The sequence below is a fragment of the Phoxinus phoxinus genome (assembly GCF_949152265.1).
Source record: "Phoxinus phoxinus genome assembly, chromosome: 2".
Taxonomy (NCBI): domain Eukaryota; kingdom Metazoa; phylum Chordata; class Actinopteri; order Cypriniformes; family Leuciscidae; genus Phoxinus; species Phoxinus phoxinus.
Window position 1 is genome coordinate 45,550,501 of NC_136877.1, and position 19,855 is coordinate 45,570,355.

Here is a 19,855-nt window from a genome sequence, read left to right on the forward strand (position 1 = left end):
AAACTAAATTTCACATGAAGATTTTCTAGGTTGTGCGCTCTACTGAATTTCCAAAGCTGATACTCACAGTGGACATCGACGAGTATACTGACATTAGTGCTGCCCACGGCATTGAACACCTGGCAGGACACCGGCTCGGTGAAGAACGAGTGATCGGCCTTGGTGACAAAAACACTCTCTCTCGCCCCCTGTATGACCACACCTCCCTTTGCCCACCTAGCACAGCCAAACGGGTCAGTCAGTGAAGCATGAGCAGATATATGAAGAAACACCCCTGATGCATGTACAGACAGGAACTCAAGGGTACGGCTGCCGTAACACAAAATAATTGAAGATATATGGGGCTTAATATTACTTAAAGGACGTCTTTATCTCCCTGATAAAACAAGTCATTAATTTTTCATCTCACAGAATGTAAAAGGAGACACTTTAAGCATCACATTTAGTAAGAGACATACTTATAACCCATAATAGGAGGGTTGGCAGTGGCTTGGCAGGTGAAGGTCACTCTCTCTCCTTCCAGTACGGAGCGAGGCTCGATGGATAACGTCACCACTGGAGGGTCTGCGCAGAGCATTCAGAATACATAATAAAGACATATCGTTCATTAGACCAAAGGCACGCTGAAGGACTGACGCGTATAGTGTCAGGATGTAGATGAATGTCACAGTGCTTCCTCATGGTTCATGCTATTATCTTAAAGGGGTTTCAACATCTTTTAAGGTTTTAATGCACCATATTTAAAAAAAGCTGTTTTAGGGCAGTTCGTACTGTCTTGTGGGTTGAGAAGACGGCCAATGAATACAGGACCGACTGGCTTTCTCTCTCACATTTATTTTCCTACACTGTAAAATATGTTTGGTCAGGTAGCCTAAAAATGTGTTTTAAGTGGTAATATCCAAATATATGTACTCTCAACATGCAAGACAACTTTAAACAAAGCAGGGAAGGAAGAAAATGTGACCGACTAAACTTTAAACCAAGAGGTTGGCTAGTCTCAAATATCAATACACTCTCAAGACTTTTTTTTTTTTTTACATATCTGCTTTTTTTGCATTGGAAAATGTTTTATGATACATAAAACATATCAATTAATGGGTTTTATTCAAGCAAAAAAAAAAAAGATTAGTCCACCTGACTAGTAGAAATAGATATTTAAGAGAAACAAAGCATTTATATGATAGAAAACAGTAATGTTGTGAAATATTATTTCAATTTATAATAACCATTTTCTATTTTAATATATTTTAAAATGTAATTTATTCCTGTGATTTCAGGATCATGTGACAGTCTTCAGTGTCACATGATCCTTCAGAAATCATTCTGATATGCTGATTTGATGCTCAAGAAACTTTATTATTATTAATAATGTTGAAAACAGTAGTGCTGATGATTTTTTTGTGGAAACCATGATACAATTTATTCAGGATTAATTATAGAAAGAAGAAATTGAAAATTAATCGGAAGTCTTGCACATTCACAGAAAAAGAAAGGTACTTCTGCGTTGCAAAATAAGGTTGTGTATATGATTATGAAATTATAATTTTTTACACTGCACCACAGAAAATAATAAAATAAATGTTTCTAAAGCTGGGAAGGGTTCTAGACTCACGGTGTACGTTGAGGGTGATAGTGGTCCGTTTGCCCATCGGCACGGCCAGGTTAGTGGCCACACAGGTGAAGTTCTTCCCAGTGTCTGTATCCACTGGTAGAATGGGCAGGAAGCTGCGTGTGGTCACACGTTTCCTGTCTGGAAGCACCTCCTGCGCAACAAAATTATACTGTTGACACCATAGATATGTATACGTAGCCAGATTTTTAAACTATGGTAACTTTTTAATGTTGTGTTTATGTAATGCCTTTGTCTTGCTGTATTGTGTTAGTTTAGTTTCAGATATAGATATTCATACATGCGTCTAACTACGTTTGCAGACGCTCGGTCAACTTGCTCTCGAATGTTCACAGACCAGCTTTTGACTGTTCCAATATGGCGGATGGCTTATGTACATCGGTGTATAGACCTTATGTAGCCCCGCCCCTTTTCAGCGCTGCGCTCGTTGTCTTTTATCTTCCGGTCTGTATTCTTGCAGTGATCTTGCATATTTATGAATGAACGACTCGTTTTAAAATCTTCCCGGTCTACTGAGATTTGTTAAGACATCTGATTTAAACATTACAATCCTCATGATAATCACCAGAGCGACCGCAAAAACGGAAGTTCAACAACAATATTTTAAAGATGGCTGCGCCCTCGTTTCTCTGGCGCATAAGGTCTATAGAAACAGCTGCTAATGATGAATATATATATATAGTTAATACCAAGTGTGCCGAAGTGAAGCCAAAGCATTTTGATCGCCCCCTGGTGGCTGGCTGCAGTATAGGTCATAAACCCCGCCCTCTCCATGTAATCAAATGGGACGTGAGTCGAACTAATAAATCCAATTGCACTTAAAATATAATTTTTTCCAAAGACGGTTTCTGTCATTTTAACCCTTTATGACCTGCCATAGAACAATTCCGCCAGATTATATCTTAGTATTTTTACATGCTGTGCTGTCATTCTTTAGAGCATTTTCATATGCCATACATCAAAACAATCCTCACACCCCCAATTTGAAGGCTATCTTTGTAATAAATCAATAGTAACTAGATAAAAAGCTGAAAAGTGCAATAAACCAAAAAATGTTATTAAAATTGTTTATTTTTTCTACATATTTTATTAAATACAGAAATATCGCAAATGTCAACCTCAAACTTGTCAATGTAAAAAATGAGCATAAAACACTTTAAAACTACACACAATTGATTTGAACTGTTTACATAAATTAGTTTGTAAGATACACTCATTCATCGGGCGCAAGTAGCAGCTAGTGTGCCAAAACCTCCGCGTCCGTGTACTTCTCTAGTCGTGCAGGCATGACGTTGCGCGTGCGTGTGTGTGAGAATGTGCTTGCATTTGTAAATGTGCGTTTGTATGTATGTGTAAAAGAGTAATAAATGATAAAATGACGAAGCAATGATAAAAAAGACAATAACGAAAGTAAATCGCATCAGAGTAGCTATCAGGTAGCAATGGGAGTCAAATGTCGCATGTTGTGACGTCACAACATGCGACACACTCTGGGGTCATAGTGCATGAACGTGTATGAGCGTATGGGAAGACGTGACTGTAGATCGCAGATCTATATAACATGTGTGCAAAGGACATGCAATGCGTTTTAGTGTTTTTATTTGAAAACGCATATTATGCTATTTGTGCAGACTCATTAGAGGGTGAAAACAACGCAACAGGAGCATGTTGGAGGCTCGATCGGAACGTGTAACGTCTCTGGTTTTGTGTGCAAAAATAATTATTGAGCTAGCCACTTGGTTTCAGTTTCTATCGGCTCTTAAACAGAGACGCGCAAACGGGAGCGCCGACGCTCCCGTCGGTCTTAAAGGGTTAAGTAGCTCTCATCACACAGACATTAGTTCAAGTGTTCGTTGTTCCAATCAGTTTGGTTTTAGTCAGTTATTTGATGCTATAAACAGATTGTAACGTCGTGATTGACAGCTGTGATGCGCTTGAGGCTGAGGGAGCGAGAGTGTGGGCGAGACCTCGAGACCACGGGTCCATTACTGCACAGACTCGGGCTCCGGGTGTGTGTGTCCTCGGTTTACAGTGTGTGTGTGTGTGTTCACTGGGATATTTTGGATATTCTCCTTCTACAGTGGAAGACACGATTGTCCATCTTGTTTTACAGCCTATGGTTGATACCTTTGTTCTTGAGCTACATAATCTATTACATTCATTTAAACTCAGACGAGTCAAAACTTCGGCATGCGTGTGCCTCACCGTGGTGCTGACAGTCCCTTCTATCGGCAGGCCGTCTTTCTGCCACTCTATGACGGAGGCAGGTTTGGCTCCACGGGACACACAGCTCATGTTATAGGGAACCCCTGCTGTGAGGAGGATCTCCGGGGACCCCTCAATCACCGGCTCTTCGGGAGGAACTACAGACACAAACACATGTGGAGTTTAATTATTAATGGAAGCAACTCATAAATCTATTCATTTCATAACACATTAACCCTTTCACTCCTCATATCCCGGCAAAACCATCATAGTCAACATTTAAAACAACAAGCTAAGGAATGCATGACCATTGAGGTTCTTTTCTAAAGCAAACACACAAGACTCACTGAGGACGGTGAGTTTGGCCCGCCGTGAGCGCAGCGCAGCCTCCGTCGCCTGGCACTCGTAGAGAGAGTCATCTGAGAGTTCAGCGGCCGAGATCTCCAGATTATACTGCCCAACATCCACCAGCCTTAACACGCGATACCGGGGCCAGGCTGCAAAAAGACACGCACATGCTTTAGAGGTAGATTTTGGAGGCAGATAGTCTTCATTCGCACACAAAAACACGCTGACAGAGCTTTTTTTGCATTTTCTGAAGGAAAAGTGAGTGGTCTGATTGGTTTTTAGTGTGTTGTTATGCAGTCACTGGGTAGTTTCTTGTGTGTTGCTATGTGGTGTTCTGCATAGTTTTAGTGTTGCAATGATGATGCTAAAGCATTCTGAGTGGTTTTTAATGTTTTGCTATATGGTTGCTACAGTGTTCTGATAGCTTTTAAGGGCCATTCACACAGAACGCGAAAAAACGCGAGACACAGGCATGGTCTCAAGACGCGTTTTATAAAAGCTTAACTTGAGCACTGCATTTTTAGAGTGTAATGTTATGCGCAAGATGTTGCAAAAAAGCGCGACGCTCAAAAGATGCTTGCATTTTTACATAGAAAAACAATGGATAAACAAAGCGTAGTAAAAAAAAAAAAACTCTGTGTGAAAGGTTTCTCTACTGCCAGATTTACTAACAGCTTGCGCCAGCGCAAACCATCTTTTGGCTTAACAAAAAAACACTGTCAGGATTTACTAAAGACACGCAGTGAAAAATTTGTGCTGAAAAGCCTTGGATAGTTATTTTTGCGGCTGACCTTATTGCATATGCATTTGTAGAAATTTCTTTTTCAGATGCAAAATTTATGGGAGGAGAATTAAATTTGAATTGAATCATGCAAGGTGATTTACTAAGGTTTGCGCTAGACAATATACTGGTATTTGCGCCATTATTTACCGCCCAAAAAAAGCATTGTCTTAAACCAGACGCTAATTACTGCTCTTGGTAAGATTGCGTAGGTCATTATGGGAATGATCCGGCTGCGTCTGTGTTCTTTAATTTGCGCGTCGTCAGTAGATGACTTGCAGAACTTTCCACTCACATCTGCAATTTTGGGGAATTACACTCACGCCCTGTTTAGTAAATCTGCCCCTTAGTGTGTTGCTATGTGGTTTCTAGTGTGTTGCTTTCGCACTTGCTAGGGTGTTTTGGGTGGTTGTCTATTGGCCCAAGTGAAAATAAAGTCCACAAAAATGGTTTTAATACTTAAGGTTAAAGGTTTGTTCAAATCTCAGAGCTCTAAGCAATGGTAAGAGACGCTTGAGTACTAACAAGGAAAAAAAACTAGTTTGCAGTGCAGTGATGTTATCCACCACTGGATGCCAGTAGAGTTTGCATGATATATGCTAGCGCTATGACATGGACATTTCCAGCTTCTGCTGCAAAAGAAATGACAAAAATTCTGCTGTGAATTACATCACGCATCCCCAACCCACACAGCCCTCTCTCTACTGTGGGATTGAGTTGTCAGTGTGTGCTGTGCGCCGCTGAGTACGTGCGGATGTATTTCTGCGTGTGCACATTTGTGTATGTGTGTTTGTGTATGTGTGTGTGAGTGCAGGATTTGTTCACATGCTTTTATATGAAAGCCACGGGGACAAACCAGTGAAGCATCACAGTGTAAATACAACTACACTGAGTCAAAGTGAGAGAGCAAGAGAGAGAGAGAGAGCAAGAAAGAGAAATCTCCCTCATGCCTCATGTCTTTTAACAAATCTGGCAAATGCAGCAAATGTAGTTTATCAGGTCCACATTTATCTATTTATAATGGCAGAGGTTAAAAATACCACATCCTGCCCTCACTGTTCTCATGACAGTCCACAAGGAGCGAGAAAAGATGAGCTAGTGGAGCAGAAAGCAAAAGAGCAAAAGGGAAGAGAGGATAAAAGTTAGACAGAAAACAAGCAAACAGGGAAACAGTGAGACAGATGAGAGATGAAATTGAAAGGGTGTACATAGGGAAAACTAAAAATCACAGAGAAAGAAAGAAATACACACATTCTTACATTTTATGAAGAAAAGTGTTGCCAATCTATTGCTATCTCTTGCCTTTGTGTGTGTGTTTGTGTATCTAAGTGTTTGCTAGGGTGATTGGTTTTGTAGTACGGCTGCCCCCCTTATAGTCGACTTAAACGTTAGTCGATGAGAAGAAGCTACAGTATGGGTATTGGGTACATTTACGTCACAATGATGTAATAAAAACGGTAAAGTTTTTTCTTTGTACAGACGACAACTTTGTCAAAACGATCCCCATTCACACGGTTCTGTGAGAACGATTAAAAAACGCTGTATTCTGTTGCCAACCAGTAGTTGGCGATGTCACTTTGTAAAGAAATGCCTATTGACTTAACACGTAATACGAATGTGCATGACATCACCATTTGCCTCACAGACATCAGAAATATATCTATAGAAAGCTTGAAATGTCTACTTTTAAATTAACCAATTAGAATCGAAAGCTCTCTGATTATGTAATCCGTATGAAAGTTGCATTTTTCTCTAAAGGCGCGATCACTTTACTGCGGAGATGGCGAGTCAGCATCGTCAAATTCATCTTTGCAGCCGACACTGACTCAGAAAACACTAGTTTATTAATAAACAATTAAAATGTCTCCCTGCTGTTTTTTCCGACACATTCATAATCATTACTTCTGCCGGTGCTTTGCAGCAAGCTTTATATGTGGGCTTGAGAGTGGAATAGGCTATATATTACGCCCATATACAGGAAAAATTATAATATCGTGCAAAAGTTCATTTATTTCAGTAATTCAACTTAAAAGGTGAAACTAATATATTATATAGACTCATTACATGCAAAGTGAGATATTTCAAGCCTTTATTTGTTATAATTTTGATGATTATGGCTTACAGCTTATGAAAACCTTTTCACAATATTCTAATTTTGAATTTGGGGTTTTCATAAGCTCTAAGCCATAATCATCACAATTATAACAAATAAAGGCTTGAAATATCTCACTTTGCATGTAATGAGTCTATATAATATATTAGTTTCACCTTTTAAGTTTACTTACTGAAATAAATTAACTTTTGCACAATATTCAAATTTTTCGAGTTTCACCTGTATACTAAACACTCATTATGGTTTAGTATTTTTCCTCAGTATATATTAAAGTAATTAAATTAATATAAACATGCCTAAAACACGACTAATGGCTTAAATGAACAACTACTATTCGACTAGAAATATCTTTAGACTTAAAAAATATGAAAGGCCAAAGAAAGAAAGAAAGAAAGAAAGAAAGAAAGAAAGAAAGAAAGAAAGAAAGAAAGAAAGAAAGAAAGAAAGAAAGAAAGAAAGAAAGAAAGAGCGCTATGTATCACTGACCCCGGAGGTCTTCTCCGATGCCTAAGGCCAGTCCATCCTTGGTCCACTGCACAATGCCTGAATAGTTGAAGACCACGCAGGACAGGACCACCCTCTGGCCCAGAACCACTGACTGGTCTGCAGGCTCCTGAGAGAACCGCGCCGTCCGCACTGAAACACAACAGACACAATTATTATTACAAACATTAACATGTCATGAGTGTTCGTATAACAAAAACAGTGCAATTGCTGAAAGAACTGAGGCAGATAATGAGTTGTTTTGGAGAATATATTGAAGGAAACGTTCACACAAAAACGAAATTTCTTAATCATAATTTAATAATTTATATATCTATTCAGCCTTGCTGCGTTGCGATCAGTCATGACAACCAATCACTGGCGTTCAACCTGGTGCAACGACGAGTCTTTAGTAGCATTAACAACCTGGTTTCACAGACAGGGTTTAGATTAAGCCAGGATTAGGACTTAGTTCAATATTAAGACATTTATGTAGTTTTTATAAATGTGCCTTAGAAAAAAAAAACATTACTGGTGTGCATCTTGAGACAAAACAATGGCACTGACTTATTTTAGGATATATCAGTGCAAGTTTCTTTCAGTTTAAACAACTCAAACATGCATTTTAGTCTGGGACTAGACTTAAGCCTTGCTTGTAATTATATTAGGGTAAGTAATTGATGACGGGAATGATTAAATTAATAAAACCTGACATTAAGAAAGTTCATATGACTGACTAAAACAAGCAACAATCTCAATGACTGAAGCGCAGCATTACGCCTACGTCTACTGAGCAGTTTCACTCTTACAGTCAATCTTCTGAGCAAGTCAATGTGGTTTTTTGGAAGAAGGAACGTGTCCCTTGATACCAAATTCCAGACACATTTCTTCACCCGCAAAACATGGTATCCACCAGAGTCGCTCTCTTTCTCTGACACACAGGAGGATATTTGATACTCCAGACAAGCCTGAGTCTCCAGCTTGAAGAACTGACGTACAATGAAAGCTTTCATTCAGAGCCTGAGTTGTGGATCTTTAATTGGACCGAAATCAAGAATGTTGTAAATTAAGTAAGGGCAACTTATATTTTCCCCGCATTCTTCTTTTCTTCACTCAGTAGGCTACTAGTTTCTTTCTTTCTTTCTTTCTTTCTTTCTTTCTTTCTTTCTTTCTTTCTTTCTTTCTTTCTTTCTTTCTTTCTTTCTTTCTTTCTTTTTCCAGGTCCACCAGGAGGCAGTTTGCGTTCCTTCCTTGTTCACTTTTTCTCTTCCTTTCAAAAATGAAAGTCCTGTCATGATTTTTATCCACCCCCACATTGTCGCAAACCTGCATGACAATCTTTCTTCTGTAGAACACAAAAGGAGAAATTGTGAAGTGTACTAGTTTACTCTTTTCCATGTACTACAGTATAAGGAATGGAGACTTGAAGGGATAGTTCACCCAAATGTGTGCGTGTGTGCGTGTGTGTGTGTGTGTGTGTGTGTGTGTGTGTGTGTGTGTGTGTGTGTGTGTGTGTGTTCAGGACTCTAGACTCAAAGACTCAATATTATTTTTCAAGGTTTGCAAGTGTGTCAAGATTTTCAGTGAATAAAACGACTTAAAGTGCCCCAATTATGCTTTTTCGAATATTACCTTTCATGCAGTGTGTAATATAGCTGTTTGTTACAAACCGTAACAATTTTTGTTAACACATTTGCATAATGCTAGTCAATGGTTTTCATGGTTTTCATTGGCTGCCTGTGAACAATGTCAACTTTGACCCTCAGACACTTTAGTTGTAGTTAAGACTGGAAGAGTTTGGTTCGTGTTGCTCATGTCAGAGAACACTGTTTTCAGCTCCGAGAATCCACTTTGATGCACTTCAAAAGGAAGAGGACTCACGCTGGAATTTATATGGAAAAACAGAGGCCATCGTTACTGTTAATATTACTGTTAAAATTGAAATTCAGATATGGTAATGGACATTTTGGTTCCAACACACGCTGAAAGTCGTAGACTAATCACAACAGCCTAGGCCATCTGACCAATCAGAACAGAGTAGACCAATCACAACAGCCTGGGCCATCTGACCAATCAGAACAGAGTAGACCAATTACAACAGTCTGGGCCGTCTGACCAATCAGAGCAGACTTGACCAATCACAACAGCCTGGCCCTGGGCCATCTGACCAATCAGAACAGAGTAAACCAATCACAACAGACTGGGCCATCTGACCAATCAGAGCAGAGTAGACCAATCACAACAGACTGAGCCGTCTGACCAATCAGAGCAGAGTAGACCAATCACAACAGACTGGGCCATCTGACCAATCAGAGCAGAGTAGACCAATCACAACAGACTGAGCCATCTGACCAATCAGAGCAGAGTAGACCAATCACAACAGACTGAGCCATCTGACCAATCAGAGCAGAGTAGACCAATCACAACAGCCTGGGCCATCTGACTAATCAGAGCAGAGTAGACCAATCACAACAGCCTGGGCCATCTGACCAATCAGAGTAGACCAACCACAACAGCCTGGGCCGTCTGACCAATCAGAGCAGAGTAGACCAATCACAACAGACTGGGCCATCTGACCAATCAGAGCAGAGTAGACCAATCACAACAGACTGGGCCATCTGACCAATCAGAGCAGAGTAGACCAATCACAAAAGCCTGGGCCGTCTGACCAATCAGAGCAGAGTAGACCAATCACAACAGCCTGGGCCATCTGACCAATCAGAGCAGAGTAGACCAATCACAAAAGCCTGGGCCGTCAGACCAATCAGAGCAGAGTAGACCAATCACAACAGCCTGGGCCATCTGACCAATCAGAGTAGACCAACCACAACAGCCTGGGCCGTCTGACCAATCAGAGCAGAGTAGACCAATCACAACACTGGGCCATCTGACCAATCAGAGCAGAGTAGACCAATCACAACAGACTGGGCCATCTGACCAATCAGAGCAGAGTAGACCAATCACAAAAGCCTGGGCCGTCTGACCAATCAGAGCAGAGTAGACCAATCACAAAAGCCTGGGCCGTCTGACCAATCAGAGCAGAGTAGACCAATCACAACAGCCTGGGCCATCTGACCAATCAGAGCAGAGTAGACCAATCACAAAAGCCTGGGCCGTCAGACCAATCAGAGCAGAGTAGACCAATCACAACAGCCTGGGCCATCTGACCAATCAGAGTAGACCAACCACAACAGCCTGGGCCGTCTGACCAATCAGAGCAGAGTAGACCAATCACAACACTGGGCCATCTGACCAATCAGAGCAGAGTAGACCAATCACAACAGACTGCGCCATCTGACTAATCAGAGCAGAGTAGACCAATCACAACAGCCTGGGCCGTCAGACCAATCAGAGCAGAGTAGACCAATCACAACAGCCTGGGCCGTCAGACCAATCAGAGCAGAGTAGACCAATCACAACAGCCTGGGCCATCTGACCAATCAGAGCAGAGTAGACCAATCACAACAGACTGGGCCATCTGACCAATCAGAGCAGAGAAGACTCTTGGAAAGGAGGGATTTAAAGAGACTGAATCTTCGAACAAACCGTTTTCAGACTCTCTGAGAAATTGGGTGATTAATTAGGTGAAAATAAAAGAGTTTTTTTTTTTTCTTGGATGCATGTAAACCTATTGTAGGAGACCTCTAAAACTAAATTAGGAACCTTTAAAATAGCATAATAGGGGCATTTTCTCACACAAAGACATCAAATGGCTTCAGTTCTAACCAGTGTTGTTATTGTTAGCTAAAACTAAGACTATTAGAAATAGTTGTCGATACCTGAAATAAAACAAAATATAAATCTAAAATGAAATACGTAAAATAAAATTAAAGAATTAGAAATGTTGCCTTGGCAAAATAAAATAAGTAATAAAATGATTAAAAACAAAACAAAAATTAAAGCTAAATAGAAGCATTAAAATAAAAAAAACACCATAATAGTATGTAAATGATGGCTAAAATAACCCTGCTTCAAACATCATGTCACATGGAGTACTTTTATTTCCCTTAGGAAGCTTGAAAGCTTCGTTCACTAACACTGCGTGGAAAAGATCAACCAGCACAGCCTTCAGAAAGAAAGAAAGTCATACAGGTTTGAGATGACACGCCGGTGAGTAAACGACAGAAATTCCTTTCCCTTTAACTTCACATTCCTGTATGGGATTTCCTAGTAATGGCATCTTCTAGTTTGGAGTAAAATTAGCAAGAACATTCGTTACTTTTGATCCGTTTTGTCATTTTTGCACAGTTTTCTATCCTTCTCGTTTCAATCCATTTTCCTCTCCCCAGTCCTGCCTTCTATTTCTGTGGTCTTCCTCTCCGGTCGGAGGGGGTTTGGAGACACGCTGTCACAATCCATTTATCACATTAAATATCAGCCCTCTAGCCCTCTCTTGTTCTCTCGCTCCCTCCCTCTCTCGTCTCTCATCCCTCCAGCATTCCTCTGTAGGTCCCCATCTCTCTCAGATTCATAACAACTGGCATATGCCCACTCATCCCCCCATGACCCCATCCCTCTCTCTTTCTCTCCATGTCTGTTTCCTCTCCTTCCCGTGCAACATCCGTGATCACTTTGGGTGAAATTTTATGAAGTCAACAAGAGGAAACAATGCTCTAATGACCATGAAAAACATCATATATTCTGTAGGATAATGCAGTTAATATGACATACCAAACTCCTTTTTTTCTGCTTGCCGTTTAATATCATCACATAAATCTCATACTTACAGGGATAGTTCACCAAAAACTGAAAATGTCATCATATTTTGCTTGCCCTCATGTCATTCCAAACCTTTGCGACTTTCTTTTTTTCCGTACAGTGTTGTTATCTTAACTAAAACAAAACTATTCAACTAAAGATATATAAAAAATAATGCTGACAAAACGATTAATCAACATAACATCTAACTTAAAAGTTTGTATATATATATTGTGTGTGTGTGTGTGTGTGTGTGTGTGTGTGTGTGTGTGTGTGTGTGTGTGTGTGTGTGTGTGAAAAACCACACGTGTATTATTTTTACAAACCTTTTTGTTAGATGTGATTAATCGTGATTAATAGATTTGACAGTCCTATAATAAAAAAATTACTTTTGTTAACTGAAATAAACTATGAATACCTTAAACTTGAACTAGATATAAATATTATAATACACATATAATAAGAACATTTAAAAAATGCACCTACAATTAAAATGAAAACTGAAAATATTAAAATAAAAGCTAATTCAAAATATGAATAAATGCTACAATAGTATATAAATAATACTAAAATATCACCGTTCTGGACACAACTTGTGATGTTTTAAAGAATATTTCTACTGTTTTAGTCCATTTAATGAAGGTCAATGGGGTCCAAAACGATGATGCTCCCACTTTCACTTTCACAATATCTTCTTTTGTTTTCCACTGAAGACAACACAAGGGTGAGCAAATGACGCCATTTTCACGCACAAAAGTGACTAGATTTACGATTTACAATCATAAATCAGAAAAAAGAGTGACTTGAGCCATCTCAAGGGTATAAATATCATAGAGACTCTTATGACTTGAGCCAGTAAGCAACACCACCAAGCAAAAAATGAAGCAACTGCATAACCTCTGTGGTAACTAACCACCCACAACATTCACATTGTTGGTCCATCACATGTTCTACGGAAAATATAGTTTCAAGTTACTTAGTTGTTGTTATTATACAACGGGGCAGTATTTGGCCTTCGCTAAAATCCATATCCATTAACATTATTACATCACAGGGAGGTCATGCAGCCCAATGTGACAATGCACTTTCCTGTCGTGTAAAGCAGGAGTGTATTATGACTCCTTTCTATAGAAGATTATTCACTGAAATTGTCCTCCTCATGCACCTAAAACGTTTTGTGCGCATTTAAACGTAGCGCAGTTCATCGAATACATGCATAAAATGAGAGACCCGTGTACAGTACTCAAAAAGTAATATTCATCAAACAGCACACGAACAATATTTGGATTCAATATCCGCTGGGACACTTGCTATCCCAAGAGGCCACTGGAGCCTCCTATAGGAGCTGTCAGATCCAAAAGGAGAACTGATTCAGGAAGCTTTTTTCAAGTGCTATAGATATTTCTCATGGTTAATTTGTACTTGTTTAATGTCACTCAAACTGTCTATCATTATGATTTTCTAGACTATTTTAGATCGTAAAGTGCGCAGGATATATAAAAATTTTGCGCGTGGCATGACCCTTAGCCTGAGCCTCCCCAGCTCAACAGCGCCCCACAGTTTCCCCAATGTCAATCTGTGGTGAAAAATGGAACTGCAGCGCGCTCTAAAATGAGGACCATAAACTTTATTCACAGCAGCGGCATCTTTGATATTTAACGGGAATGAAAGCGAGGCTGTGAGGGATAGACATACATCTCTTCAGTTGGTTGTACTGTTTGTTATTTAATGTGTTTTATGACAAAACAATACAAAATATATTTCCAAGGAATTCATGAGCATAAACATGAGCTCTAGAAAATGATAAGTGATCTATGAGCTTATAAAGCTTTTTACAGTGGTTGCCATTGAAAACACGGTAAATGTATCCCTCACAGCCTCGCTTTCATAACTGTCATGGCGCTGCTCTGAATAAGGTCTATTTGGGCCGATTATTATTATTATTATTCAGACTGCCTGCTTATTTTCACGTTTCCTAAACCTCTTTCGTTCATTTTCGAAAAACACAATTGAAGATCTTTTTAATGAAATCTGTTCCTCCATTGACAGCTACGCAACTACCACTTTGGCACTTCCAAACGTTCATAAAGTGATCCTAAAACTAATCCATATGAATTGAGCGGTTTAGTCCACAATTTCTGAAGAGACAACATCTATTTATTTTATGAACAGAGTGAATTTAGCCTTTTTATTCACATATAAACATCGATCAGCGAACATAAAAAAACAGACAATTTTCAAAATATCTTTAGTATTCCGCAGAAGAAAGTGAGGGCGAGTAAATGATGACACATTTTACAATTTTTGGGTGAACTATTACTTTAAGGTTTAATAAAATCTATTTGGATCTGAATTTCTATTTCTCAACAATGATTCAACATTGTGTAAAGTAATGTGAAATCTTCTGAATACGACATTTTTGTTTGTCTCTGTAAATTACTGTAAAGGAGACTGATCAAAACTGCCACACTTTGTATTTTTTACCAAACAATATTTCTCAGAATGGCTTCTCATTATTGTCCAAGAAAAAAGTTTCAGCTTGATCTTTTACGAAAACATGCCAATAGTGGAGATGTTACAACTTTTGACCTATAACCCTTGTGACAATTAGCCCCGCTCTCTGCTATAAGGTCACACTACAGGCTTGTTATTTATGAATCAACCAAAAAAAAAAAAAGGGGTGACAGAGGAGAAAGAGGAAAAGGGGAAGAGAGAAAGACACAGTGGAGATGAGGACACAAAAAACACAAACACACAGAGAGAGAGAGAGAGAGAGAAGGCTGGAGAGGGAGTAAAAGACATCTAATGAGAGAGGACCTGAGAGAGAGCGAGAGAGGGCTTGTATAGTTTTCATTATGTGGGTTATGCTGCAGCGACAAATTTAGAGTGTCCTGATTTTCTTGAGTCACTGATCCCTGGGTACCAGCAGTAGTCCATGCCACACTGCCAACATCCTGACCGCACAAAGACGTGGTCACACACACACTCTCCGACCACACTTACACACCACACTCGTGTCAGGAACCACTTGACCGACCTGAGAGAACAGCCTCTCATCAAGGCGTCGCCGAATCACAAACCCAGCACACCAGAACATTCACTTCTGTCAACAAACATAAATCCTAAAGATTATCAGTTTTCACTCCAAGATAACCAGATCCAATGAAACGCCCTCAGATGCATGCAGATAGTATGAAAATATCAAAATGCGCAACAAAGACTGAGATGATGTCTTTTAAATGTAAACCGTAAATGTAAAAAAAAGATAAAAATGGATAAGCCCCGCCCCCTTTCCCATTAACCAGAGAGAACTCTGCAGATGACATATTGAAAGATTTTCTTGATTAGTATTTTTGTCTTGTTTTCCAATACCTAAACCTAAATCAAGATGCGGTACCTTAAGAAGCAAAGTGGCATAAGATATTAAGTCTTGATGTCTGAAAAAAAAAACTAAATTAAGCGAGTTTATGCTTAAAACAGGAGCAAATATCTGCCAATGTAGAAGGAAATATTAACTTGTTTTCCCTTTATCTGCCTTCATCCAACTGGCAGATATTTGTTTTAAAGGTGCATTGTGTAATATTAAGGAGGATCTGTTGACAGAAATGCAATATCATATACATAACTATGTTTCCAGTGTGTACCTTGGCTTGAATAATGAACTGTTATGTTTTTATTGCCATTTCTATCTACTGCATGGGTCCCCTTACATTGAAATAGGCATTTTGCGCCACCATTTTTCTATAGTAGCCCTAAACGGACAAATGTGTTTCGTCACTATTTTGTTCTTCGTGCAAATAATCTAGCTAAAGTCAGTGAATAAAACACTGACACAATGATGAACAAGTAACAATAAGCGCTTTGAGTGTCCAGAAAAGCGCTATATAAATGTAATGAATTATTATTATTATTATTATTAATAATATTCGCAATAACATATTATTTTACTGAATAATTCTTAATGTATCTTTGTAAAGAAACCTCATTGCTTAACTGGCTACTCTCTGCTGTCTCCAGACGACGACATCTTTTCCTGTCGGTCACCGTAACTTCTGTTGTTTGCAATTCGCAACCTCACCACTAGATGCCGCTAAAAATTACACACTGCACCTTTGTTTTAAAGCTACACTGTGTGTTTTTTACCCCCATCTAGCGGTGAAAAGGTATATGACCATCCAGTGAATATTAGTTTCTGTTCCTCTCAATTCCGATTTCGTTTTAACTCCTACGGTGGCCAATGTAGTCCAAGATTAACATGGCTTCCAGTTCGACCTCGACCATGAGTGTTCCTTCAAGTGATGAGGTTACTTTAGAAAACTACTATAATTTGCAGTAATTTAATTTGTCAGTTAACATAATAGGTTATGACATCTATGTAAAATGAATAATAGTTTTATGTTTTCGTTATTTTTTTACCATTTCATTGCTAACATCAGCTATCAGGTAACTATTGGAAACTATGATACAATTTTTCATGATTCTTTGATGAATAAAAAAATTAAAAAGAAAAGCATTTATTTAAAAACGAAATATTTTGTAACATTACACACGTTTTAATGTCACCTTTGATAACTTTAATGCATCCTTACTGGAAAAAAAGTTCTGACTAACCAACACATTTTTGAACGGCAGTGTACATTCAGTAGGTTATTATTTATTGCAATATAAACACTGTCAGAGTGATCAACAAGGTATCTCTTCATTTAGCCTACCAGTCGAAGACGGAGCAACTTTCTGCTCTTATGTTTACTCCGTGCACTGTCAAGGTCTTCATCGTGTTTGTCGTGGTACCGGTCTTTGCAGTAATACTGCATCGCGCGCTGTTGGCATCGAGCCTGGAGAAATGTACCCACACTTTTGATCGATTTTTCCACATCTTTAAGGTATTATGTGTGTGTGCTCGCGTCTCATATGAATATATGCGCGGAGAGTTGTGTGTGTGTGTGTGTGTGTGTGTGCTCGCGTCTCATTTGTCTTGTTGATTTGCCTGTTGCGTTGCCGTCTTAATTCTCTTTTTCGCCTCCTTGGTGACTCTGATACATATCCTCGAGAATAAGAGTGATCCTCCATCAGCAACAGACTTTCAAAAAGGCTTTCAGGTTTTTATATAGCAGTCTCAAGCAATCCCCCTCTTCACATTCGAAACGCACCGTGGCACCCATCGAGTGTTAAAACGCGATAGGCGAAGCTTGAATTAACGGGTATGTCCCTCTTTGGCTAATGTACTTTCAAGATGGAGGGGCAACATGGCGACCGGCATTCGAACCCCCCACCCGTATGTATTTTCAATGGCATATTATACACTCACGAGAATACTTTATTAGTTGAACGAAGTAAATATACATTAATGAGCACATATATTTTTGAAAGAACTAAGTGTTTTTAGCTAAGAATAAACTAAAAAAGTTACACAGTGTAGCTTTAAGCTTAAACTCACTTCATGTTTTTTTCCCCTCATAAATAGGCTATTGCTTGTATCTTAATTTCTTGAATAAAGAATGTTTAGATATTTGTACTGAAAAACAAGACAAAAACACTAAAATATTTTTTGCAGGTTTTTATTACATTGTATTGACAAAAGGAAGTAAAAAAAAAAAGTTTTAATTTGCACTTATTACGCAAAAACAAAGGCATTTTGGAGCATCTGATCTGGAAACAGCATTTTCAGTGTCCCATCAGCATCACATTTTACTGGTTCATCCAGCATTTCATTCTTTTTGTACCAGTTAAACAATTACGTAATGTTTTTGAGATTACATATGAGAATCGAAGACAAAAAAAGACTGTCCCCATTACCTTCCTCGGCACACTTTAATCAAAACGGACCCTTCGAGGTAAAACTCCTAGATACTACCAGTAAAAGCAGCACTGACACATCGTCAGACAAGCAGATCTGTTCTTTAAAACTCCTCGTGCGCATGCAGCGCAACGGACCAGACACTTCTGTGACTTCATGCGCTAGCCACTCTCAGACAACAAAGGAGTGTGTCTGGACCAGGAATACGTCACCTGCTGCGGTCAAGGTGCCTGTGCTGGAGCAACGGGGGAAACAACGAGTCCGAGTGCGTTTGACACCTCGACACACACACACAGCCACTTCTAATGCTTTCCGTGCTCAGATCATTTGATTGCCCATTTCTGATTTCACACATCGCTGGCTCGTTAAACCGCTGTGTCTGTGTGGCTGCCATTGATCAATTAGCATCATATTATTTATTAGTGTATAAAGCTGTCATAATCCTTACGTATGTCCATTTTTTAATGCATCCTCTATCGTAACCCCTCTCTCCATGCCTTTTTTCATCCCTTGCTCTCCAACCAATCGGGCACTCTCACTGGCTCATAGTGTAGCGTCACCATAGCAACAGCTGACGTATGCAAAAAACTACCCCAAAAGTTTTTTCCTTGTTTTCAGGAATGTGCATGTGTGTGTGTGTGTGTGTTTGTGTGTGTGTGTGTGTGTGTGTATGCAAATCCATGCATGTTTGTGTTTGCAGGAATGTGCATGTGTGTGTGTGTGTGTGTGTGTGTGTGTGTATGCATGTTTGTGGTTTGCTTATGTGTTTGTTTACCTCATGTTGATTTTTTAACATTTAAACAGTTAAATGTCCTCTTAAACAATAGATGCACTGATGATGTATCGTATCGGCCGCTTATATTTATTTTTGATGAATTTAAAACGATCTGCATATCAGCTATAGCATGAAAAAGGCTAATACTGATGATTTTGATTAATTGACTGCTTTAAGGCACTGAGTTGTATAGTGTCTGTTGCATAATCCAACGTTTTTCAATGGGTAAAATAAATAAATACTTCCCAAAATGAAACCAGTACAAAATACAGCAGGGCTCAACAATAGGGACTGCCCGATGGCCTAGTGCCAGCATGGACAACACTCGGGACAATTGACGAAACTGTCACTGTCCTGATCGGGCCAGCGCTGCATCTTCACTAAAGTTTATCCTTTGCACGTGCTTACAAGCCTTGCCAATTTAAATATTTAAAGGAACACGCCGACTTTATGGGACTTCAGCTTATTCACCGTATCCCCCAGAGTTAGATAAGTCCGTACATAGCCTTTTAATCTCCGTGCGTGCCGTAACTCTGTCTGACGCACCAACCCCTAGCCTAGCTTAGCACAAAGACTGGAGGTAAACGGCTCCAGCTAGCATACTGCTCCCAATAAGTGACAAAATAACGCCAACATTTTCCTATTTACATGTTGTGATTTGTATACCGGTAGTCACAGCGGAGTGATTTGCTCGCAGCACCTGAGAAGCCCCGTGGTGAGGAGCAGAGTTCGCTCAGAGTTTTGCGCTAATCACTCCGCCCGAGTAGCAGTGCTTCGCCTTCTGAGAATATAGTTCCCAGTATGTATACAGTTAGAAGATGGCTGTGTCCCATGTGACCTTGTTATTTGTACACGCTGTGACTATACAAATCACAACATGTAAATAGGAAAATGCTAGTATGCTAGCCGGAGCCATTTACCTCCAGTCTTTGTGCTAAGCTAGGCTAGCGGTGGGTGCGTCAGACAGAGATACGAGGTGAAAAGCTGTCTCGCGATATCGACATGACGAAGCGTGAGGATGAAAT

The 19,855-nt window shown here is 39.5% G+C and overlaps 1 protein-coding gene across 2 annotated transcripts in view; it reads right to left on the bottom strand.

The window, feature by feature from the left end:
• kirrel1a (kirre like nephrin family adhesion molecule 1a) overlaps positions 1-19,855 on the bottom strand; it is a 45,116-nt gene that overhangs the window by 13,480 nt on the left and 11,781 nt on the right. For both annotated transcript variants that reach the window (XM_079597780.1, XM_079597779.1), the window contains exons 2-7: positions 7,564-7,713; positions 4,183-4,332; positions 3,836-3,993; positions 1,613-1,763; positions 459-564; positions 68-216 (exon numbers count right to left, since the gene is read on the bottom strand). In XM_079597780.1, the coding sequence (XP_079453906.1) occupies positions 68-216; positions 459-564; positions 1,613-1,763; positions 3,836-3,993; positions 4,183-4,332; positions 7,564-7,713 (864 nt within the window). The remainder of the gene's footprint in view (positions 1-67; positions 217-458; positions 565-1,612; positions 1,764-3,835; positions 3,994-4,182; positions 4,333-7,563; positions 7,714-19,855) is intronic.